General features: G+C 36.2%; 1 protein-coding gene and 1 long non-coding RNA gene across 2 annotated transcripts; one reads left to right on the forward strand and one right to left on the reverse strand.

Moving 5' to 3' along the window:
• ephd (ephrin receptor delta) lies at nt 1–26,051 on the reverse strand. Its single transcript, NM_001128104.1, is given in 20 exon segments — nt 1–882; nt 1,303–1,554; nt 1,918–2,105; nt 2,467–2,616; nt 3,009–3,218; nt 4,339–4,589; nt 5,483–5,691; nt 5,980–6,164; nt 7,667–7,890; nt 9,149–9,239; nt 10,250–10,394; nt 11,725–11,833; nt 12,591–12,746; nt 18,132–18,249; nt 18,760–18,918; nt 19,209–19,319; nt 19,645–19,768; nt 19,993–20,150; nt 21,231–21,295; nt 25,916–26,051. Coding segments are annotated over 20 exon segments (3,147 nt in total). The 5' UTR covers nt 26,016–26,051; the 3' UTR covers nt 1–740.
• Nucleotides 26,052–26,133: 82 nt separating this feature from the next.
• Nucleotides 26,134–26,537, forward strand: LOC113475059. The gene is made up of 2 exons (XR_003396801.1): nt 26,134–26,304; nt 26,473–26,537. It is a non-coding gene; the product is annotated as an uncharacterized LOC113475059 (long non-coding RNA).
• Nucleotides 26,538–27,392: the final 855 nt, after the last annotated feature.

Here is a 27,392-nt window from a genome sequence, read left to right on the forward strand (position 1 = left end):
TTTATGATTACTTTATTTTATTTATATCCGTTTTTACATTCAGCACAGTGTTTAAATGCAGGTTTAAGTTTTACGCAATAAATTACACCGAAACGAGTAATAAACCTTATTTTTTTCACTGGCAATTTCGGCCATGCAATACAACATATTTAAACTTAAAGACAAAACATTTGGCTGAGTTTGCCATCTGTAACTTTTGTTACGGTTTAACCACTTCTTACTCATACAAAGTAATGTAAGTGTAAGGAAATTAAATCATGAATTATTTGGTAACAATTTTTGGAGCAGTTAAATTATTAAGTTAAATGCATTTGAATGCCAATACACTGCAAGAACATACTATAACGTTTAAACTGTAATGTACCCATAGGAAAGATTGCCTTGAAAAAAGTAGAACAGAAATAAATTATAAACTTTAAATGCATAAAATAAAAGTCCAACAGCACGATAAATGTCCATTATATGATTGTACGTGGTACCCAGATTTTATCCCATTGTTTCTCAACCTTTCATGATCAGTTGCCTATTTTAGTCATCAACACCCGTCGTCCCATGCTCCATCAATAAAACAACCCTGATTTTTTTGAACGTATTTACGTCGGAGTTTTCACATTGCAGCATCTACCATTTAGGGTTATGTTCCACTTGTCGGCTGATAAAGATTAGCAAGCCACTGCGGCTTCGTTGGGAAACATCATGCCAGGAAAGTTTAGTACGATTGCAATACATGGGTACTTCCCCTAAACAGGGATACCAGTTATCCGTTCGTCTCTATACTGAGGTGGTTTCCTTCCAGGGTTGGTTTTGTATCTGATTGAAGATATGCTTTCCATCACGGCGTTCTGCTGGTTTGTCTCCACGATTCCAAGGCTTGCTAGATCGCTGTGAAATAATAATTAATATTAAACTGGTGGTAATAATGGGTTGTCTAAATTGTTAGCAATACAGAAAAACAATCACTCACAAAGTTACATACGTGGCAACTCGAAAGCGGACATGAGCTCTATAGAACAGAGCGTGTTCTAACGATTGTCGCTTTTACACGACGACAAATATGTTACATTCATTCATTAAGGTGTGTTGTGTCATATATACCATGAAGGTGTCTTATCAGACGGCAGATGAAACGTTGGTATAAAAAAAATGTATTATACCAATGTTTGCACGAAGTTACTAAATAAATATATAAAAACTAAATAAATATTTTCTAAAACTAAAACTGCAGTACATTATAATTATAAAAATCTACACTCAGGAACATTTTAAGTCAATGATAAAATATGATCTACTGCTGTACTATACCTTGGAGACATCTGTAGGACTTGGTCCAACGACGAGTAGCCAGCAGAAACAAAATTTTCTTTATAATTTCCAAGTCCCAACCCGTCCAACCACACGCCAAGTGAAGAGGGTACTTGATGACGTAGCAATGACGTACACCGTGTGCGGTCATCCATGAGAAGCGTCATCGTTTCGGAAATTCCATTCGGGCCTTGGAATGACGGTCTTCGTAAACTTCCACGCTCGTTTAATAAGCAACCGTTGCGGTTTTTACTGAAATATTATTAATATTATTTAATTTCTAGAGTTAATATATACTACTGTAGAATAAGACGGGGTACCGTTAACACCTAAAACCCATGTTTTCAGATGGTATTTAACAATTAACAAAGCTTTTATCGCGGTCCTCTGTTTTATAAGTCTTAGGATATTTTTGTTTGTCACCAAACTGGATAAGAAAATAAAATGAAACATGCCCCATCTTACCCAACCCTACTACAGTCGTAATAATAATACATTTTATAACAATACATGAATAGGTCAATGAGATTTTTTGCCATAATGATACTTTTGCTGAAACAAAAAATACTTAAAATTAATTGCAAAAAAAATATTTGACGTAGTACCATTACTTACTCATGGCCAGCTATAACTTTCAATTGTTCTGGTTCACGTATCATCCGATCTAAGGTTGCAACAACCTGGGAGAACTTGGGTCTCTCGTTTCTGTCTTTCTTCCAGCAGTCTAGCATGAGCTTGTGTTGAACTTGCGGGCAATCCATGGGTGCTGGGAGCCTGTAGCCAGTTCCCACAGCATGGATGACCTGCGATGGTAAGGTTTGTTGTTACTATGGGGTAAACTTTGGGTGGCTGGATGAGGACTGTAGCACAATTTTATATTGCGCAACATTCATGGCGGCTGAACATCTCATGCTTACCAAGTATATTTTCTCTTATATAGGAATGAGGACCTGCGGCGAGGCACGTCAAGAGGTTAAAGTTAAACATCGGACAAACTGTGACGTTCTTATTTTTAAGTAATCAATCACAAAAGATTGTTGCTGTCGGGCATATCATAAATATAGCTATTCTGAAAAACTTTCTGCAAACCAATGTTTTGACATCGTATTACGTCGCTTTTATTCAGATAATTTACAAAAAATAATATTCATAACATATTCTTACATCTTGGTTCGACATTCCCCAATATGGTCTTTCCCCGTATGACATCACTTCCCACATAACAATGCCGTAACTCCATACGTCACTTGCTGACGTAAACTTACGGTAGTTGATTGCCTCTGGCGCCGTCCAACGGATCGGAATTTTCCCGCCCTATTAAGAAAGAAAATCGTGTTAAAAATGTAAGGTTCTATACGACATTGAATTTTCATAGAACATGAGAAAAATTTTCCTCTATGTAAATCTTCTTTGGTTAGAATAACATGTACTAAGGTTGCCTAAACTCCCAGAAAGACCTCTGTAGCGGCCCATGAAGGTATATTAAAACAAACAGTAATTTTTTTCTGCTGTACACATATTTAGGCGTAGCCTACTGTGATAAACAATTGTTAAACTGAAAAAAAATAGTTTAGCTACTTATTACTTTAACGAAGTTGCATAAAATGAAAAAAAACACTATCGTTTTTTTTTTCTTTAAAATTGTTCTGTAGAACAGCATCGGCAATAAATGGTGGTCTATTAAAACGAATTAAATGTCTTCTTACCCTTGTAGTGTACGTTGAATCTGAGCTTTCCTCTAAAACTCTGCTCAACCCGAAGTCGGATACTTTACAAATAAGTTGTGCATTGACCAGAATATTCCTCGCAGCAAGGTCCCGATGTACGTAACCCATATCGGACAAATATTTCATGCCAGCTGCGATGTTGCGGAGGATTCCAACTAATTGAATCACTGTGAATTCACCATCGTGTTTCTAAAAGTTTAATAATTATTTAAATTGTTGAACATTTTCAGTCTATTTTTTCACCAAACGTATTGATATGAACGACAGTTTTCTTAAACAGATATTCCTGTAATCAATATTTTTCAAAGTGTGTCATAAAACAACTGCCATTTTACCGCTATGTATTTTCAGTTACCATATTTAAAAGAAAAATAAAGTAAATAATTACATTTTTTAAACGTTACAATTCAGCTTTAATGTTAAAAAATAATAAAGCAACAAAAACGTAGACTTTCGTACGGGTTATACGTTATTTAATGTTCTAGGAAATAAGTCCGTACTTCAGCTGTTCATTATATAGCGGGCGGAATATGAATGAAAATGTCAACAGGATCGGCTTAAACTTTCCTGATCGTAACTTGATTGATTAAATTTCAAGATAATGTGAGCGTAGACGAATGAGGTTACAACTTGGAAGGGAAGAGTTTAAATTGTTTCAAGATATTATTTGTTTTAATTTATTCCTTTAATCGATCTGGGTTAAACGAAAAGCTGACAACGGCCGTTCGCAAATCGAGTATTTTAACTAAAGCTGGAACTGAAACGACGTTTAATGGGAAGTATAATGGACTTTGTTTGAGTGCAAAGGCATGCAGTGGATCAATACTTGGAATAAATGAGATACATTCTAACTGTATAGAATGTATGGTTAATCGGCCAACTTTAACCGAAATTCCAGGTTCCAGGGAGTGCCTCGCTAAAGAATATTTTTCTACAAATCGTTATAGGCTATGATAAAATTCTGAGAACATAATTTTGTTATCCCTACTCGGAACGATATTTCGCGATTAGGAGACTTAACAACAGTTTGATTTTTAAATTGAGTCTCCTTATACCTGCGTAGCATAAAGTACAGGACGTGACTGTGTGGTTGGTGGGGAGTTGTTATATAATCTTGCTTTGTTTTTATTATGCTTGTATTATGAGTAAGCGTCACAGCTATAAGCGGATAAATTTCGATGTGAAATTTGTGCTTTTAAGGGGATTGAGCATTTAGCATGAGGTGTACGAGAAGACAGTCATGTTATAAATAAAGTAGTTAACACAATTCTACTTGCATAAGTCATATAAGATGTTAAAATTGTCTTACCCTTAGAAAAGTATCCAGTGATCCATTCTCCATGTACTCAGTGATAATCATATGCGGTTGACTCTTCGTGACAACTCCTTCCAACCTGATGACATTCGGATGATCGAACTGTCCCATGATCGAAGCCTCGCCAAGGAAGTCAAGCTTCTGTTGAGTGCTGTAGCCAGCTTTCAATGTCTTGATGGCTACGTCGTGTTCTTTCTTGCTGTTTGGCAACCTCATGCGTCCAAGACAGACTTCTCCAAACTCTCCTGTGTGGAGTATTTGGATTTATAAAAAATGAATTTAAACAAAGTGTCGTATGGTGGGACGTGTTGTTTGTCAAGAGCATGCATTATTAAATACACCACACACAGGGGGGCCTGTCAGCGGGTTGTGTTTGGAATTGTAAATCCAATGCAGCTACTGCAGGATATGTAGTTACTGCTGCGCTCATATGACCACATCATAAAATATAGAAGCAAGCTTGCCTAACAATGGATTATACACAAAAGACAAATAAATTGTGGCCTCGGTTCTATCTACTATGTGTTCACTTTTGGTTGCAGTTTAGACAAATATAAATTACATGGTAGTCGTGTGATAAAAGCAGTGAACCTTTTTTGCAAGGTTACAAACTTTTAATAATAAAACAGTTTGCGCCCACGTTTAACCATCAATAACGCTATTCTAGAGTTGCCAGGATACGATTATACAATTCGTGAATATGATTTGTTTACTACGAAATGTGACGTTAAAACATAATAAAACATGGAACATTTTACCCCTCGTTAATCCCTAGCAATACTCGTGGTAAATTTTGTTAGCAGTATTTATTGACGCAAAAAAGACCAAAGAAATAGATTAGGCCCAACCTATTATACTATCGAAACTTAGAGATAAATATCTGAACGAAGAACATCCGGGTTTTACGTCAGTTTGATTCTTATCTGATGACGTAAACGTTCGAAAAATCGATGACATTCGACAAATAATAAAATTGTTAAAGTGAGCCTGAAGGAAAATCGTTAGCCACCCCATAAATAAACTATATCAGGGGATTAAAGGTAACTTATTCTATTAGTTATCATAAATCTGATCTAAAGCGTTTGGTGTACATGAAACGCACATTATATTTTTGATGAAAATATGAATTCATATATACCTCCGCCTATAACTTCTTCTATACCGATATAAGAAGCGTCAATCTCCTTTGTAAAGTCAAGCACGGCTCTTGCAGGATCTTCATAAGTCGTGGGGTCAATGTAGGTCTTATGACCCGGCATGTAGCCAATGCTGCCATTCTTAAGATGCCCCATAACGAACATTGGCAACTTTTCCATGTCTAGTTTCGATTTGTTTTGGTGAGATTTTCTGTAATTTTAAATTTTATTTAAAACAAATCAGAAATTTCCAAAGTTAACAGAGCGTCATTCATATCATTGAACAGGAAAACGCAGGTGTAATTAGTTAAAGAATTTCATAGTTGTTTTGTTCCGCTTGATGTATCAACCATTATCACCATGTGTGTATATAGTAAGACACCACATTTTCCTAAACCCAAAGTGGCCAATAATCGGTCGATCACATCGTAAGTTAATTTTGTTCATTGATTCATTCCACCTAGCTTTTCATTCATTTATTTATTTATTCACCACTCACCTCCTGCAGCAGAACACTATAAGCACGATAGCGATGACGATGCTACATCCACCAATCACAGCAATGATAAGTTGAATCGTACCCACGTGGTCGTTTGTATTCGGTGATGACGTAGTAGATTCAAGTGGTGAGAACTTTAGGGGAACGCTGTAGGGTCCGAACCCGGCGTCGGTGGAAGCCCGAACCTATTGGAGTAACATATCATAAGTTAGTTAAGTTAAATATACGGATAAATCCAATGTAAATATTATTTGTGAGTGAAAATCAGCAACTTATTTATCCTTGCATAGCGGGGTAAGGGCAGTCTTTATAACACAGGTGTTCTTTTTCATACACGTAGTGGCCACTTACGAGTTACCGTGTATGTAACTTTGTGTGATTTTTTCGGTTAAGCACAACTTTTGGTTGGGAGAATGTATTTGCGGGTTATGCAAAAAATCTATATATATTATATAAATCTATTTATACACATAGGGATTAACGGTAGTTTACGAGTTCATATGTTCTATAAACAACTCTAAGAGATTAAAACCGTTTGATTGTTCTTTGAGAAAAGTACATCGTTTTGAGAAAATACAGCTTTATATACCTTCTCCTGCAATACTTAAGGTAAATATTTAGTTTTTAACTAGACGATTTTACATTAAAAAATAAATCTTTATCATTTTTTTATGTTCGTTTTTACATGAAGAAATATGGCCTCAAGTATTTGTAGCTACGGGATAGATTATATAAAAATACGGTTTTGGTAATCTTTTTAACTTTGATGTTTTTCCGCATAATTTATGTCCACATCGTGTTTTAATAAAAGTCGTTTTGCTGCAAATTCTCTTTTCTTCGTTGACCTAAATAGTTTATATTCGCTATCGTTTTTGGAAATATAGAAAAGTTATTTTATGTTTAAATGTAAACTTACCAGGTCATATAAGAATAAATTTGTTTTCATTTTTAAACATTTCTGTTTTACAAGTTTTGTAGTGCTAAAAGTTGGGCAGTAACGTGCTGGTACAACGGGTTGTACCGCGACAGTTTAATCCTGTTCTATATGCACGACATACAGATTGTTTACAAGCTTAAAATGAAACGTGCTGTAAATTTGTGCCAAGTATGTTTTTATATTTATCTTACAAAACTAGATTGGCTAAGTGGTGTATAACTATCATTTAACTGAACTGTACGATGTTTCAATTGTACATTATACATGTCAAGAGGTTGATAGGAAAAGATAAAAGAATTGAAGTCGATGAAACAAATTGTGGCGGGGGTTTTAAACATACACAGTTCGTAGTACATAACTTGAGCCAAGAATTGAATTGATACTTTTACTCAAGTAGTTTTTACCGATAGCATGTTTAACCGATTTTCGTTTTGCTGTGTTTCCCATTGCTTCGTTATGTTTTAAATAAAATGATTTTGCTACTATGTTTAAAGCGTCACATAAAATTTATGTTATGCGTTGTAGCAGACTATAAATACCTGAACATACATAGTAATATATAATTTACCTTAACAGAGAATATTATGTGTCTATATATAAATCAAACCGAACTAAACATAATTCATCTTTTAGTGACTCAATTGTTTGCCAAAAAACACTACATTTTTATACCCGATAAACCACTAAAAGGTTATTTACATTACGCCCGGCAGCAGAAGTAACAAAATAAACATTAGTCGTGATTTTTACCTTGACAGCATACATGTTGTTCTGCTTCAACCCATCCAGCCTCATGCTCCTCTTGCTTGTTGAATTAAACATCCTGATATCGGTGACTTGGCCTTGGTACACCAACCCCAGTGATACAACATAGCTTCGTATAAGACCGTTTACTTTGGCTGGTGTATCCCATGTTAGAATGGCTGAGGTTTCACTGAGATCTGTAACTCGAACACCGAGAACCATGGACGGTGCTGTGAATAAAAGAATAGATTGTTATATACTGTAGGGTGGGGGCTATTCTGTCGTCCCGTTTGGTAGTAAACAAAGAACATTCAACATTTATAAAATAAAAACCTCTTGCTTGGATTCTAAATTGTTTTGCGGTCCAGGTTTTTAAGTGCCGTGTGTTTTTAATTAAACCGTTCAGAAGTTTTAAATTTGATAGCTGTCCAATAACAGAGGTGTAGACATGGTATTTCATCGACCCCTGTATGTTATACAGATTCGTGGTTGGTTTACTGGAACGTTGAGTGACTTTGGTTTAAACTACGGTTCCAGGAAACTTCCCAAACACCAAAACATCCCGTTATAAAGGATATACTCTCAATACGCGACAACAGCGTTGTTAATTGTTAAAAAAAAACGCCAGTTCTTAAAAATTAAATTACCAGTAAAACTCAATCAGAGTTTAAACATGCCTGGCAGCAAACTCAGCTTATTTCCTATTTTGCGAAACAGATTTCATGAATTATTTACTTTCTGTTTAACAAATCCACACACAGAGGTAGCGTATCTTTCCAAGAGCGTTGATTAGATTTTCCAATTATAATTCACGCATCAAATATTTAAAAGCGGAAAACATAGATTCGACTTGCAGTGGGGCAGCGTGCATGGGGTCCTAATGGTTTCAATGTGCTCAAACATTGCCAGCGATATGCCGATATTGAAGACATGCTCTGGGCAATGCAGTATAGCAGTGGGCGTTTAACCAGAACGTATATACTATCTGAGAAACGCTTCAATCAATGAATAAATATTTGTTACCAGTTCAATCTCGCGTGGCGGGGGGAAAACCGTATTTTTAACACGGGGTTCCGTTTCTGCACCTCGCGCACGCTTGTAGCTTAACACATATGTAACTTTGTGGGTGATTGATTTTCTGTATGGATGACAGTTTAGACAACCCATAAGGAACCACTGGGCTGCAACAGAAACATCGCAAACCCTATGTGACATCATAGTTAAAACGACATCTCGCTTTTGCAAAAAAACGCCTTTAAAGTAATAATGTATTCATTGTGTTTCGAATATCAATATTGTGACGTAGCCAGATGGGATTGTGTCGTCATAAAACAACGAAGAAAGATGGTTTATTACGAACCGAGTGGTCATGAATGGGATATGGTTCGAATATTGATTTTTTTTCAATATACAAAAATGACGTGCGTGGTGTGACGTCATATTTAAATTACGTCAATATGCGACGTCATACTCCAATTACGTCATTACCTGCTTCGTTGGTTTCTACGGTAACTTCGGCGTATTCGACTTCTGAGGGGCTAAGTTGCGCAACCCACGTAACCCCGTTTATAGCAAATATCTGTGACAGTAATTGAATGTTTACATAAATGATAAGAAAATAAGAAATTAGGTCCCACACGGGTGGTGCGGGACAATGTATTAAGTAAACACAAACACAGATAAGAATGTAGTGTTACCAGATGCTATAACTGTTTATAGCTTTAAGCTATGCTGCATAACAGCTGGGGCAAACAAATAAAGACATTCTTTGCATTTACAACCCATGGTAAGCGTACCATTTGTTGTACACGAAGGTATTAGCGAACGCCATATTTAAATTTATTTATCAAAGAAATGTGCCTAGCAAAAAGGTACGGCAGCTTTTTGGTAAAATTGTGAGTAAGAACAATAATGCATTTTTTGTCTTTAAATTTTTAAACTGTTTCCAAATAGTGAAATACCGAACCGAAATTATACAACAGTCACTAAAATTTTGAACTGAGATTTTAGAAAGGTTATTTTCTAAGTTAAACTTGTTTAAATTTTTAAACACAATTGTTTAACATTGGTGTATATATGGTTGAATCGTTGAATCACTTTCCTCTACATTCAGATATAACACACAACTCGAACTCTACGCAATTAAATGTGTGTGGTTGCTTTACGTTGCAACCAGACGGTAAGCATTGATTTTCAGATTAAATTTAAATTCTAGCAGAGGTAAGTGAGGGAATTTAAACAAATTGTTTGATTTTTACTCCATACTTGCTTAAAGTTGGAAATAAAACTTTATATGTGTACGTTGCTTAGTATGGACTAAGAGAGACACGGCCGCAATTGGGAAACGAGTGTTATAATAGCTTTTGCACTGCATATAGAGACCTTGCCATATAGAATATAATTTTGAAAATGCATGATTTCGTAAGTGTATAATATAGTACAGCTGATTATAGATTAACGTATAGGAACTACTTTTAAGAAAAAAAACTTAAAATGTTTTGCACGTTTTAATGTGTGGCAAGACCCAGCATGCTACGTTTGTCCATTACCATGCTTTACCAAAACATTAGAATTCATCAATAGTTTTACCTTGAATCGGTAATAAGCATAAGAGCTCAAATCCCTGACGACGACTTTCGTAACTACGAGGTCCCTTTGCCGGGGCTCGAAGTCCACACCCTGAGGGCATGGGGCACAATGGTCGAAGCCGACCTGGCATCTTTGGCACTCAATCCTACAATGAGAAGAAGGTTATTAATATTTCATGCCCGTGTATTTCCCGCTATGCAGAGAGAGATGCATTAGACTCAAATCAGGTTATGTTTGAATCGATTTGAAGCCGGTAAGTGCAGGTAAATGTAGAACGCGTCAAACTGAACAGAAGCCATTGTTTTGTCACTTTATGCCTTTTACCAAAACCGATCAAAACAGTAGCAAAAGAGTAGGTCCATTATAAAAATATTAAATATAATAAATTGGCGAACATAAGACGTTGCGGTTTATTGCCCAATCTGGTTAAATTGCAGCATTAAACTTTAACGCAAAACATAAAGTTTTCAGCTTTATAAAATTTTACCATAAACATTCGAAGCAAATGCCAAAATAATACAGCGTTAATATAAACTATAGTTGCCAATCATAATGCATATCTAATACAGTCTTCCGTCATTTTTTGGCATTATATTAAATGAGAGACAACCTGAGTAGGACGTCGAAACGACAAGACAAAAAATACCTTTTACAAAAGATTTGTATTCATATAATAGTTTTTGTGTTATAAGCACAAGCCTTAATTTATTTTTTCGCTATTTGATCAAAATAATAAGGCGATGTATGTCGCATTTTACCCTCAATCGATAAAATATCATCTTATATAAAAGGTGGCCGTTATACCATGTTGTAATCGATAATTTTACGGAATAAACGGATGCTTAGAGTCAAGAGCTCAAATCTACTTGAGTGTATTGACTGATTGGGAATAGATGACGTAATAAGAGATATGTAATAAAGGGGTTGATTCTAGAATTGCGAAGGGCCATTATGAATGAATGAATGAACGTAACATCATAATTGTATAAGGCAATAACAAAACATACAGGTTCTTGATCTTTTATGGGCACGGCATTGGGTTCTCTGGAAATATTTGCGGCACAACATGTTTTAAACTTATATATTTCACAATTGTACACAAACATGCTGAAAATGTGTTAAGTTTTGAAACGGCATATAGCTACAGGTGTATGTATGCAAACATCCTAAACAACTTTATATAACGTGATCATTAAACAAATTTTCGCAAGTTTTTTTTTCAGACTAATAATATGCATGACAACAACATCAGTAGGGTGGGGAAAGGTGGTACACATTTATCACATAATATCCAAATATCTTGATCGGGTTTTAAACAATTAACAACGGTCTATGGGAGTTGTGGGGATACGGTTTTACATTTCTTTGAATGTTTGTTGTTTCCTACCAAATGGGACAAGAAAATGAAATGAAAAGGTGTCCCATTTTCCACCATCCTACTAATACTATATATACGAATGTATAGCTAATATTACCTGTATGTTATATCATCCCTACCGCCATCGTTAAACGGCCTCTCCCATGTTAAAGTTATCTTGGTTTGGTTCACGATAGCCAATACATTTACAGGTTTGCTTGGGGGTTCTGAAAGCAAACGTAACGATAAAATGCTATTTAATAAAATAAAAAATGTTTTGTCAGTTGTACACCGATTTAATAGTCATTTAAAGTTTTCGGTTTGAAGTGCGCTTATAAAAGCCGTGAAAATAATGTGGAATGATATTTTTTCTCCACATTTTTACCAATTTGTAAAAACGCAATATTTACCGCATTGGCAGATCCAAGTTAGTTCTACATTATTTAAAACTATGGCAGTTTGTATAATGACTGGTTTATATAACGATTAGAAATCTCCTTTCAACATTACATTTATACACCAAATATTTCAGGTACGTGGTCGCAATATCCCTTTCCATATGACGTAATGTAATTTATTGTGACTCTGTTTTAAAAGATCGCCAACAAGTTACGTATATGGTAACTCGTAAAGGGTACGAGGTGTATGAAACAGAATCCCTGTGTTATAACGACTGTCATTGCCCGCCACGCGAGAACAAATAAATGACATTTACTCATAGTTGCGGTTTCAGTTCAAACGTCCCCATTATAAGATATGTCTGAATCAATAATGTTTATGATTCACGCAAAATCTCTCTATTCAGACTATTGTAAGCTGGTAATGACGTCATTATTCGATGACGTCATGAAACATAGTCGTCAATGTAGGCGGGGTCATAACAAAAACTTCAAACGGGTTGGTCATAATACCATATACGGGAAATTAAACTAGGTCTAAGTTATTGTGTCTGTTAAAGCCCAAAAACCCAAACCCAAAACTTACGTGAGCATGGTTTAGCTGCGTCATCGGACAACGCTCTGTAGTAACCGGGCATGCATTGGCACTCTGTTGAGCCGTCGGATTGAGATTCACTGTATGCAGGACACCTAACGCAACCACCGTTCCCCACGCTTGACTTGTAGAAACCCCTACCGCACTCTGTGAAAGAATGTCGTTCAATTTATCGGTTGGTTGAATTAGAAATACAAACAACCAACGCTCTTTTGGTGAATATTAAAAAAACGGTTTTAATTTAAGTTTCACCCATAACCATATAGGCGCCGTAAAACTTACTAATCTCTTTTGACTTCGTGACGTCACAAACCGAAGTTATTTTACGACACAATGCCAATGGTTGCGTGATATAAAGCTTTATAAAGTAATAGTGAGTCAAATTCTAAAATTCTTTAAAATTCTTTGTATACAATATCATAGGTTTGCTGCCGTAATTCACAGTGCGCAAAGTGGCATTCCCGTCTATAGTAAGTTCGTAACCTTTTAAACCACGGTGGGAACCTACACAGAGGGATTACGCCCCACTGAGTAAGCCCTTCACAAGTTACAATGATATAGGGAAGCCAACGAAGCGATGAAAACTTAACACCAGGATACGACCCACATTCTCTACGTAAGGTTGTATTATACTGGCGTGGGTACGACGTTGTGGGTTATAAATACCGCACTGCATCCTATTTACGTGGTAAGGGGACCTGTGGTTCTAGTTCCCTGTGTTTTGGGTGGCCAGAAAATACTTTTGTAACCGTGAGTGTAAATGTTGAGGTAACATGGGTTTTCTTTTATCATTACATTTGGTAGTAAGGAAAATATTTTACCAGAGTTATATAACCGTACCCCCACGACTCTAAAAAGCGTTTAGCAAAACAGGGGATGTCATTTGCCAACGTGAATATAACCTCAACAAATATTAGCCGTTTGGTGACAGTTTTTAAATGGACAATATATAAGTGTCATTATGTAAACACGTTGCAGACAAGAGTAGAGTGTTCACTTCCCTTTATAAAAAGCACTTGCTTGATTGAATTATGAATATAATTGTGTTTGCTTTGCAATCGTACATATGCCCGAACATAATATGAATATATAGAAATATTTTCGAATAGGATAGCAAGAATTATCTGTATATTTAAGAAACATATTTTAACTACATTTGGCCACAAAGTCCGTGTATATGATATATGTTTAATAACACTTATTGGACGATGAATTAACTCTGTATAAATGTAACGCCTCGTGGTGTATCTAACAACTTTATGGAGGATTCAAGCAATTAAAGGAAAGAAATTAGCAGCAAAAAGACCAACGTTAAAACACGTTAAAGTAAAAACAATTATATAAAATTATCAACCAAAAATCGTGGCTACACATTAAGACCAACAGGCGCTTTATCTTTCCCAATTTAACACTAAGGATTTTCAAAGTGGAATTCGAGACTGAACTTAATAAAATATACACTGTTCGGCTAAAGAATAAATTAAAAAGGCAGAGAAATGGAGTTAATCTGGATAACTGACTCGGAAATAGTTGTGATCAATACAACGACAACAAAACTACCATTGCATTGTATTGCGGAGATAACCGACTCGTTCCAACCTTTCATTATTGAATACTTAACAATACGGTCAATACGGCTTACTAGGGCGACGGGATGGGATAAAAAAGCCGAAAAGCTAAGAACGGTAGATAATGAAAGGGCACGAAATTAAGTTTAACGTTTCACGAGTTTCTGCCAAATACACCTTAATCTGTTTTTTTTTCAAATATAACTTAAAGTGAATGTGACTTGTGTTATACTGCATTGTGGTTTCAGCAGCCACGATTATTTAACAGTTTTCTTCTTTTATCCCGTTTAGCGTGTTTTTAACGACTTATTTTACTGCTAATTCCCCTCTCTTCCTTGTTTTATTAAATCAATTTGACTCGCTATCGTATTCGAAGAGATAAATAAAATATATTAAATGGTATACATTATATTTAGTTTTTGTTATTTAGATTCTTGTGGATAAAGCAATGCAGCGAACACTAGTGCGACGAAAGGGTCCCTTCGTGCCCAAAATGCGTCGAACGGCGAAGCGTTCGGTTGCCAGACGTTGTTGTGAGATAGAAGCGACGCTAAAGCTTATATTGTTGTTTTACTCCGCCCACTTACATGACATCGTCCATTAAAACCTTCGCATGAAATACACGTCGTGTCCCGCTACATGTTTTACGTTCTGATTCAAAAACGGAATCTTTTATTTTTCGCAACGGACAAAATCTGTTGACTTGGAAAACAACAGAAGCAGGTGGGGTGGTTTACCGTAAACAGCAATTACACGAGGCAAAAACAAGAACCGGGGTTGAACCTTCGGGTTAAATGTAATTTGACCAACTATGTGGTTGCATGTATTTTAATTATGAGACAGTCTATAATAATGCCTGTTCCGGTGTTTATAGGTAAAGATTAATGACTTTTTATTGAAACCGAATAAGTATTTACTAAAATCTTAGAAAAAGTTTATTTTAAAAGATTGACACGAAGAAGATTCATATTAACAAATACCGTATAGTAATGGGCCAACTTGGACAAAAATCACGATCAAGCCCCGTTGCATGCTCGGCAGAAGGGCATCGAAGATAAAAAGTAATACTTTCGTTTGCGCTAAATTTAGCTAAACATTATTAAACTGGTATTGCCGTCTATGCTTTTTTTATTATAGCAGTCTCTATTGTTTGAGCGCTGGGCTAATTTTAAAAGCACACGTTTGAAAATTGATCGAATATGGCACGCGTTTTGACTCCGAATGGGATGAATGCGTTGACTTGGATTTTCCAGACAAAACAAGCGACTATATTATTATACAGCGGCACTCGTCACGCTTGAAAAGGCTGTTGCTGGCTGTGGAGTGAATGCGAACAAAGCAATTTTATCTGAACGGAAAATAACACAGGACTGTCTGGAATGTAAATAAAGAAATCCCGAGAAAAATTGAAAACAGCTTCTGCTTTGAAAACATGGGACAACTTTTGATTAATAGCGGAAAGAATGGCGATCTGTATTCAGTTATACAGCGGTGGTTATGTGGAAACTCTGGCTTAAATCTAAGGTCCTATGGCCTACCATGATGTAGGACCTTACCCCACAGAATAGCAAGCTTTATAATTAGTTTGTACCACTAGTAAATAATTAAGCTATATTATTATATTCCATAAAGGGCCAATCCTTACCTAAATCCCAGCTCCCATGGCGTGCCCCGTTGTAGGACCACACCCATATAAAATCGAATATATAAACGTCTACATAAAGTATGTTTGTATCGTTGCAATGGCTGTCACGAACCGTTGATCATTTATTCATAGGCTTAGTGGGGCAAGCGAACCAGGCCTGACATGAACGGGTTGCTGTTTAATTAAGAAAGAGACGAAGCTTTAACACAGAAGCGAAACAGAAGCCTATATGGTGTTGGACCCAAGAGATGTATGGATACCGTTACGTGCCAACGCATGCCTCATTAATATTTATAAACAATACATCACGGCAGTAGGGCTCGCTCTTACGTTAACTGGTGCGTAGAATTGAATAGCAAAGAGCGCATATGTTATATTAATTTATTTTATCGGGAATATAATTGAAATACTGCGGGAAATAGCTCCCAAATTTACGGGAAAAGAAACAATAAAACTCCGATCCAAAAATGTTTATCAAAGTTAAAAACTCGCGTTTTTAAGACTAACTAAAGTTATATATCGAGATTAAACACAATAGTGAAGCTTGATTAATACTAGGGCTGCTAATGGAATCATTTCGCCACAGTGGTATACGAGCCTTCAGTAAAAATATCATAGCAAAATCTATGAAATATCCATTTGCAAAGGCTTATAATCAGTTTCACAAGAATACCACGATATTTATTCGTATAATGTATGACATGACAGAATATCCATTTTGACATTTCAACATAGCTGTAAGAATGTATAGGAATTGCCCTGCAGTAGGCTACAGTCGCTACTATCGGTCTAAGGGCACTTTTTAGTCGATACTCTTTATAAGGGCACTACTTCTTAGTCGATACTTTTTATATATTTTATCCATACACGCAATATCGACTGTCGTTTTACCGTTTACCCGTTTCTTTATTATCTTGTACTACTTTAATGAATCGCATTGCTCTAATACATTCATTCTACTGCGACTTCGCTTAAAAGTGATACCCTATGTATAGTAGGGTGGGGGGAAGATGGGGCACATTCCGTTTTCTCGTCCAAAGGTGTTAACTGACTGGCGTTTTACCGTTAATTTGATATTTTACTTGTTTGTTTTTTGTAAAAGTGCAAAAAAATATAAAGTAAATTACGTGAACTTACGTAATTGATATAAACACATCTTAGATGCATAACCTTCGCACGCCATTTCCTTATAGAAACAATCGCATGTCGATTACATCCGTAACTGTGTTCGTAAACATAACAAATCAAACGACCACAAGAGAACGAAAAACTATCTTCCACATGTCTGGCAAACACGTCAAGAATTCGAAGCACTTTGAAAAAGAGTCAAAAAGATTAATTCTCTCTGTCGCAGCATCTGCTCGAGTGCCGAAGCTGTCGTGAAAAGTCATTCATCTTAATAGGCGTAGCCTTGCCTGGCTTTGGTCTTATGCGCGGTGTACACCACATGGTTTATCTTGGCCGTAATCTCAGATATCTTGGCAAGCAATGGAAACGTCGGCCAAACGCTTTTCGTGGGCGAGCAATTACTTATATGGAAATATGAGTAATGATGGCTTGTTCGCTTTGTTTATGTAAGTTTAATACGAGTTATGCGGAACAAATGATGGGGTTAGCGCCCTAGGATAATTGGTGAAGATTTTGGTTATGATAAGAGTGATAACTGCTCTTTGTGAATGCTTTGGATCTTATCCAAGTTCAAATGTCTGACTCTATATTAAACTGGCGTGACCCCTGAGACTGAAATTCCTTTTAAGGGTTTTACAAGCGGGCTACTAGCCAACTGGACAGCCTAACCATTTTCCAATCGCTTGGAACGGACAGGGGGGCAATTAGACCTTGCTGGCAATATGTGCCTGGCAGCAACCTGCAGTCTATCAAGAGACCTACATCTTGTGTTGACATCTCGCCTGGTTTACAAAACCTTCATCGATCGATTTACATTTCACCGCCTACTAGATGCTTATCGATCACAGCCAAGCAACCCGCATCAGCTAAGTACGGGAGGCTATAACAGTCCGTGGGAACAATAGCCATGCTTCATGACGTTTACATGTTTTCAAATCACTTATCGACGCGGTGGGCGGCGAAGTGGACAAGAGTAGTATTATCACGTCATAAATAAAAAACAATCGCAAAGTCGACGACCAAATGTTATTAACATCTTGAACTCACAACATTTACAAATATGGGCGCCATGTAAACATGACCACATAGAGTGAACAGGTGAAAGCGCTGAACGCTTTAAACCAATGTAGTTTACCTATATATTATTGCAATAACTTTAACTTTTATTCTTAACACGTTATGTATTCTAACCTTGACATGAAGTGCTTGTATAATCTGGTCCATATCCACGATCACAAAGACACGAACCCTTTGGTACAATCCATTCACCTTCGCTGTTACACCGAAATGTTGCACGGTCGTCGTTGTCCTGAGAATGCACGAATGAAACTTATTTATCCGCGCGTGCTAGTGAAGTTTAGTTATACATATATTACTGATGTAATACTAATTTAATAAAAGTGTATATTGTAAACTTTATTAATATTTTGAGAATACGCAATTAATAGCGAAGTTTAGCAACTAATAGCAAATTTTTTGTAATTTTTAAACCTATACTTCACACAACTTTATTGTAAGCATACAAAACATGATTTAACATTCAGGAAAAAAAACGATCAAAAGCCTTTGTTGGACATAGCAGTATAGGCGACCAAACCAAATCAAATAAGGACCAACTTTTGGGTCGGCAAACATTAGGCATAATATAGAGAAGGTGCAAATAGTTAACCAAAGCGAAAGGACGGGAAGTAACGATGAAACCATAGTCTTTACAACACGTCATGTGATACAAAGCTTTATACCTGAATGGACTATAGAGATTATTATAGACTTCTCAACACAATGTAGTGATCCATAAGATGTATAATTTATAACATACCGCTAACGAATTATCGACGCAAGTTCCATTGGCTTCCACCAACGATGCCATGTAAGGACCAGCTGTTGTGCGGCCAAAGTTGGCCAAGTTACTTTCGGTTGGAGCGCAGTATTTGTAATACACGCGCACGTGCATGAGAGCCATGCATGCACCAGTATCCTGGGATTAGAACATCAAATTTACTGTACGTTTTATAAGTGAGGTATACTAAAATATTCGCGGACATTTTCAGAAAGAGCATATAGTGCATAGTATTGTTTTGTGCAATAAAGAGAGCATACTGAATATGTGGCAACTCATAAGCGGGCACGAAATTTAAAACACCCGTCGCTGTCTGGACACACGAGGATTTATAGATGATATTCATCCAATTTCAAGCTGGACATTCCATTATGTTGGTATACTCATAGTAGCTATCTTTTTAAACACATACCACACACGCATCATACCTGTATAGCTAGATAAACTCCTCTTTTAGTTAAAGGTCCAATGTCTCGAGTTTCAAAATTTCTCTCAGCAGATCCAGGCTTGAACCGTTTGTCTGCAGCTATTGTGTCAACCTATGTATACAAGCTTTGGTTAGTATGTAAGTGGAGGCTATATAGAAAAGAACTACAGTTAGCCAAGTAAAAGTCAAGTATGCCTATCCGCACATTAGGTTCAGCAACAGTTACTTGGCTGGGGGCATCGAATTGGCAACCATGGTTGAGTCACTCAAGTTTTTACCCACGAGAATAAAATGGTCAAGCAAAAGTCATGTCTGCTTATCCACACACTGCAAACGCTTTGGCAATTCAACTGTGAGCATAGAAGTGCCAACCATGCTTAAGTAACTCAAGCATTAACCCACGAGGATATAAATGAAGAAAATCAAGTCATCCCCACCTTTATGTAAGCCCCTTCCCGCCATGGTGGGAATGTACTTGTAGCTTCGTCTCGATCAGTTTCATAATAATACAGATTGAAAGTTTCTTTGCATGTCGCTACGTTGGGTACATCCTCACATGATCTAATAGGAAAAAAATGGTTCCAAAACTAGCACGAGGAAACATACATGTATGTAACAACTTATCTATTAAAACAAGCTGTACTTTACATTCATATAGCAATACAGGTGAAGCTATAGGTAATTTAACGGTTAACTATACTTACTATATTTTAGATTTGGGTTACTATGTTTTATGGCAAGCCTAATCTATTTACGATGAAATAATGAATAGTATGTTAATTCACCTTATTGTAAACTCAAATTCGACATAAATTCTTTCCGCCCCGTCCACTGGAATGTACGGAGTTCGTGCCCAGTTGTTCTGGTGAGGTTTCTTAATCTGGCAAACTACCAACATTCTTCTATCCCTCCCATCAGGGTGAGGTCCATTGGCTTCTGTCCACTGCAACGTATTGACAAGGTTAAATGTACTGGAAGGGCATGCTAATACCGACTGTTTGATGAAAGCATTTTTCAACGCGTATCTGGACAATGTTCTTAAAGTTTTACCCCGCTTAATTAAAGTTTACTCTAAAATTCGGTTAGCGTTGGTAAAAGGATTGGTATGCGTTGAAAAATGCTAAGTTCAATCTTTTAAGACGTCCTTGGGCTTGAAGGGCGTTTTCTGTGCGTTATACGTCCTTGTGTTACTGCGGTGGGTGCGGTTACAGCTGAACTAACAAGGTACCAATGTTAAAATGGTGGGTTAAAGTCATTATTATCCTGCCAGGTTTCGTGGGCGGATATGTACTCGTGGGAAGTTAGTATGATTCATGGCGTCATACACATTATTATGCCGTGTTTAACCTATGCTTTGTCTAGTCGAATTTACGTCACAATCTAACCTGCGATTATCACATTCGAGTATACACTAGTTTAAAATTAATATTTGATTAGTTAGTACAAATCGCAGGCTATGCTTAGGCAGTATAGCTGCGTATATAAGCGCATTAGTGTCTATAAGCTGCGGTGAATGTTTGGCAGGCATGTTTCTCAATACAGCAAAGGCAGCAACCGTACATTATGGATATAAATGGTTTACTATAATACATGAAACAAGTTGCCTGTGAGCATGGGAGCGTTGTGTTTGTTATGTATGCGCCCACCCATGAACAAGTCACGTTTAAATATTCCCACCCACGATGATATGAAATGATCAAACCAACCAATTTTAAACCTAGGTGTTGGGGTAATGGACCACTACACTTGCATCCCAGGCCTTAGGTGTGTTTCGCAATACAAATATCAAATACGGCGATTACAATACTTCAAAGCGAACTTTGAACCCAGGGCGTACAGTTACATTATACAAGTACATGTTTACACTACAGTGACTACACATCAGTCTAAGCGTACGATAACGAAGATCATTTTAATTAATGCTTTGCTGCTGTTAACATCTTAATATTACAACCACTATATCGTTGTTTCGCCATGCGAGAACAAATAAGTTACATTCATTCAATCATTTATTCTAACTTACGTCAGATCCAGGAGACATCGCCCAACCAATGTCCGATATTGCTGTTCGCGTGTCCATGAGGATTGCTGCAAAACAATTAAAAATCATTGTAGGAATCAGATTTACCTTAATAACCTAATGTCGTAATATAATTGGTAGATCTTGCATCAATATGTCATATTGGTTGTAAAATTCTTGCCCTTAAATTTATCGGCTTATATAGCATACATTGGCTTTAAATATGTAATCTGTAACAGTACAGTAGTTAGACCAAAGATTACAATTGCTTACAAAAGTCAGCCCTCATTTAAAATGGCTAACTGTAACTTAATGTGAGTCGTGCCGCAATTAAGTGAGTTATATCAGCCACAGGCTGAAACAAATTCAATATAATGACAGATTTCAATCCATAATTGATGCAGAAAACCCGTATAACTTTTCCCACCGTTTATAATTGAAACAGATTGACAAAAACAACAGAAATATGAAAACGAATAAATTTTGGCCGAATTGACAGATACTAAAAGCAATTTTATAAAGATAGACTTTATAGGAATGCTGCAATAATTCGTTTTCGTGGATATATAGTGGAAATTATACGACCCTACAATGCAATGGCAATGGCAGTTAGTAACAGTTAGATTATATACATATAGTGCGTGGGGTAAGATGGGACAGTTTTAGCATATAATATCCAAATTTCCTGATCGTGTTTTAAAGTATTGACAACGGTCTTAGAGAGTTGTTAGGATACGATTTTCTTACTTTATATGTGTTTTCTGATTAAAGCTACACCAATCATTTCCATATCCTAATAAATATCATTCACTGATTGCGTTTTACCGTTATTGTAAGGATACCATTTTGTAATTGTACCAACCTATCTTACTTTACATGATTGCTTTTTAAAGTAACATGAAGAAAGGCTAGGGCTTGATTAAACGGCCATTAGACAGATAATCTAAAACCTTTTTACAGTTTATTTCATTACTTCTATAACATTCGACATCTTATTACGTTTAATCGTCGCATGAAAAGATATTCGATTTTTATACATTAGGTATATTAGCATTCGATGTTATTACCTAATATGTTTTATGGCAATATGTTCTATTTAAACTTAGTAGGTATAGTCTAATCTGCGGTCGTTCAATACTCGTCAGTTTTTTAAACACCGTTTTTTTTTTTAAAGCATTGAGCGTAGGTTTAGCTTACCGTATGTTTTTATAAATACAAGTATCAACCGTCCGAAACAATAACATTTTTAATGTTTTTCTTTTTATAAAACAGCTTACATATACAGTAAGCTTTACACATGTTAAAAGTGTTCTATGGTATTAAACGGGTAAAACGAAGATTGCAAGCAAACAACCTTTTACTAGAAGCAATGTGACGTTATCAATGTAACCACAGCCCAACCCTTTTAAACTGCTAGGAATTCGTTAAATATTATTTATCCAAGTTTAAATCGCATTTTTTATAAATTGGGCAATCGCTTGAACAAGCGTATTATACACTTGGTCATGTTTTGATAGTTAAAGCGATTTCCACAGCGTTTACAAATTACGTTAAAATGATAGGCTTGCCAGGTGCGCAGTTAGGGGCTTCTATCGCCACTGAGTTGGCAAATATTTGCGCCCTACTGTGAGACTAGGTCAAGCCAGTCAAAGCTTATGACACCAAACTAACAGCGATGCGACGCAACATTGAGATCTGTTTTGTAAATATTGCAACACAACAGATGCTTTAATTGAGAAGTTAAACAATGACGTATAGATGCATCCTTGCGAACAGTAAACATTGGCATGGACCAATAATTAAAGACAAATAGTTCTCAAACATTAAATGCGAAACACCTCAAACACAGATAAAACCTATGTATAAAGTCTCAATGTCATTAGTATTTTATTAAATTGGTAAGAAAATTCTAAAGTTTGAAAGAAAGCCATACAACTCCAACCGCTAAGTTTGTATCATATTATCACGAAATTGAATCCTAATATAAAAGTTACAATATATATATATACGGTTACGACTAATGCCTCCGCATGGTGAAAATATTTAAAATACCTGCATGTCCCCATCTATCATTATGCTATCATGAGGGGATTTATATTACGAGTTCAAATCGATGCTACAGCGGTTTCGGGTTACTTTACAGCAGCAGACTACAAATTCAGACACGTCGGCGCTTATTTTTGATTTACGATCCCGAATTCAAAGGGCACAAGTGCTCTGGTGGTCTGGTACAGAGTGCCTACTTGAATATGGGATCGCGGTAAGGGCCTCTATACATGGCGCAATGCCGGAATCAAAAAATGCCTTTTGAAAATCGGCGCTGACATAACTATTTTAAACAATACAATAAAACACGGGATTCGTACAGACAACCCGTTTAAAGTGTCTGAGCAGCCGAAACGCCCTTTTATATTTCTCTAATGGGGCGTTAAAATTTACTTCCACAACTACAGAAAAGGAACAGCAAAGTAAGTTGTTATCCTTTAAAATGTACATTCGGTAATCAAGTAAAACTTGTAAAGATATATTTGGATATGTGGTTTTAGACAATTGGAAACTCTTAATTCCCATAGCGTGCCGTGCAGTAAAACCTCCACCATATACAGTAGAAAGTGCATACACAATGTTGGGGTAACGGTCCAACTCTCGCCTAAATCTGTGGTCTTATGTACAGTGTTAAAACGGCCATTAGAACAAAAGCTTTGCCATTTTGAAGGTAAAGGCGAGAACGTGATTAGTTACGACCGCAACTGTAGGTGTCTGGTTTACTTTTAGATTGCGTGTGGTTGTATCCCTATACTCGATACATTGTTTCGTGCTAATACCAAACACAGGAAGTTAGACTCATGGACGTGGTAGCTTCAAAGTAAAACACTGGCCGCCCTGGCTACAATATAATCACCGTGACAGCCACAGCCGCCGGCCATTGCTACGAAAGGAAGCGGTGAACCAACGTGGACAGCGGGGTCGTTCATTAAAATTTGAAACTTTCTAATCTGGGCGACCGTTCAGAGACCGCTAGTTATAATTCCTGGTGTAAGAAACAAACAACTTACAAACAATTTCCGTTACGGTGTTTTACGACACCAATAAAAGCAAACAAGACTTATTTGACGTCTTGTATCAAAATTTCCAAACAAACGGCCCAAACTAATTAAATTTTCGTCTACACATTGCTTCTTATTCACTAGCAGGTGTGACGTAACCATTGAACTTGAGAGGGTATTGTGACGTCACAGCACCTTCCATTATTCTACACATGACGGCGTTCGAGTAAAGAAGCGCGGTTGTAATGAGACTTGTAATCGTCACCCGCTATTAAGTGTAATCCCTTCCATAATTACAAGCTTTGTTAAGAAGCAGTAAGCGCTTTCACTTATATAAGTTACATTGGTCAAATCACCGCAACGGATCAGATAAAATGGAAGTAAAACGATACAATGTGAGACCTATATATTCCAAAGAACAGAAACCACTTAAATGAAATTGTAATGCTTTCTCGGTAGTTTGGGAGTACACTACTACGCAAACAAACTATTTTAACCAGGCCATTTGAATGCTTCGGGGTATACACTGCATATAGTTAACTATATCATTACCTACGAAACGATGTTTCACTACAATAATATTGCTCTGCTTACTTTTAGATAAAAGCGCAAACAAACTGTTTAAAGGAGTATATTAGCGAAACACCAAAAGTTGTATATGGATTGAGGGTGTTACGATTTTGGAAACTTTTTGAGTGCTATACCTTTAGATCACACTTTATATTTTTATACATAGATTTTTTTCCTTGGTATGCCCCTTTATCGATTGCATTTCGCATATGGTAGGAAATACATAGCTATAGGTATTGCGTCCTTGCTCGATATTTGCAGCAAACTTGTTACATACTGATTAATATCGATAAGGAACACCCACGCATCCAAGTCTAATCAAACCGATTACCGCATAGACAAAGCAAGGTCAAAATCTTTGATATTTTAGGGTCTAAACTTACATGCGTTTGTTTAACAAACTTTTGCTGGATATATAGTAAAGTGGGAGAAGATGAAACACCTTAAGCATATAATATCCAAAAATATGAATGTGTTTTAAACTATTGACAACAGTCATATGGGAGTCTTGGGGATACAGTTCTATAATTTTTTTAATGTTTTTTTGTTTACTACCAAATGGGACAGGTAAACAACATGAAAAGATGTCCCATCTTCCCCCACCCTACTATATGTTGCAACCATAATTTAACGACTGCGTTTCTGTGGCTATATATCTTTTTTTAAGGTAAAGTTTATAGCTACCGTAATTAAAGGCAGAAATAAAAGTTATGTCATGTTTGTAGTAAATGCTGGTAGCGTTAAAAACGCATTTCGTAATAGAAGTCAAACACCAGAATGGTAGTTGACTTTAAAAATACGAACGTCAATATTAACCTAGAAACCTGTACAGGCGCCGCACAATCAGTTATCGATTTATTAATACCCTAACATTCCATGGTGCTGTGTTATGGCTGTGTGTACAAACCACTAATCCGCATGATTAAGACGATAATCAGAACTACTATCGCTCGTCTGCTTGCAGCACAACTCAACAATACGCGAACATTTTACAAAAAAATCTTAAATCGAATATTTTAGAAAATTAAAAAAATCAGCAATAATTAAAAGTATTAATATTTAGATCTTCACCTTCTTCTGCTATTACGTGTCGCTCCGCTAGAAATCCGGTGATAATTATAATCCAAATCATTTTATTGCACAGAAAACACCTCGTATACTTCTGTTCCATTGTAAAATTCTCGCTCGTTTTAAACACTACTTATCTCCTTCGACCACAGCGAGCGTTTGAATGGAAATAGAGAGACTAGCCCGACTAGCCGGCCACTTTTTCTTTTCGTTTCTGGCATCTCATGCTGCGAACAAATTTACTGGTTAGCGACTCCTTGCGGGTAAACCTTTTTGCAGAAATGTTAAGGAAGTAACACCTTAACTGATCTTATACACAGACTGCATCAAATGCCTACTGGTATTTTGAAAAATGTATTTTGCAACTATAAAGGTACATTTAAAGAATGCAGGTATTATAAACACTTTTAAAATATGATAAATTTGTTTTTTACAATAATTAAAATAATAAATAAATAATAATAACTATCATCATGCTACGCATTAAAAATAGACAACTAATTAAAATACGTAATAGTAACGTTTTTTAAATGCGTCCCCATTTTAATACTTGTCTCCAGGTTATCTGGTTTAAGAACTTCTACTGGCGGGAAATCCCAAAGATAAAAACAATTTTTTTTGGTAATAAAACAAAATAGTAGTCAATTTTAATATTTTTGTGCACCTTTTTCGTATACTGTGTTTTATGGTAGTGTTTGAACAACACGCCTTCTGCTTGCTTATATAAATTACAAGTGTGATAGGCCCAACTCGTTTTTTTTTGTTGCATACGTCTACGTGGTAACTGGGCACGACTCACGAGTGCACGACGAGGTGTATGCAACATAACACTCTCGTTATAATGACGGTGGTTGCCTCGCCACGTGAGGATAAATATTCGTAGTAAATAGTAATTTTAATATTTGACATTCCAAAGCAATCGTTGGAAATAAACACCAATGTTATTCTAGTGCATATTACTACATCACATATGTCATATACATACCAAGGTGATCCTAGAATACAGATATTCTTGCGGCCATTTTCGATACCTTCTACTGGTGCCACCAACCTAAAATTTGGACACTGTACTAACTAGACCCCAGCGGTACCGATTCTAAAATGAAAAATTTAAAATTCGAAAAAATATTAATTATGAATATTAATATTCGTCATAAAAACATATTTATAGAATTTTCTCCCGATCCAGCTTCGAATATGTTATAGCGCTAAGTGATACCTAAAATATGAAACATTATTTTCTTTAAAAAAGTGCGGGGATAGATGTTAAATATAAAAAAGTATGATCATAACTTGAATCATATAAATATTATATTTTCGATTTTTTTTGCGAAAATATAACTTACGCATACATCTATGTAGGTCACTAGCATGTTATCCCCATCGAAAAAAAAAATAATTTCAACTTTTTTTTATAACTGAATATTAATATTCGTCATAAAAATATATTTATAGAATTTTCTCCCGATCCAGCTTCGAA

Source organism: Ciona intestinalis, chromosome 1 (assembly GCF_000224145.3).
Source record: "Ciona intestinalis chromosome 1, KH, whole genome shotgun sequence".
NCBI classification, from domain to species: domain Eukaryota; kingdom Metazoa; phylum Chordata; class Ascidiacea; order Phlebobranchia; family Cionidae; genus Ciona; species Ciona intestinalis.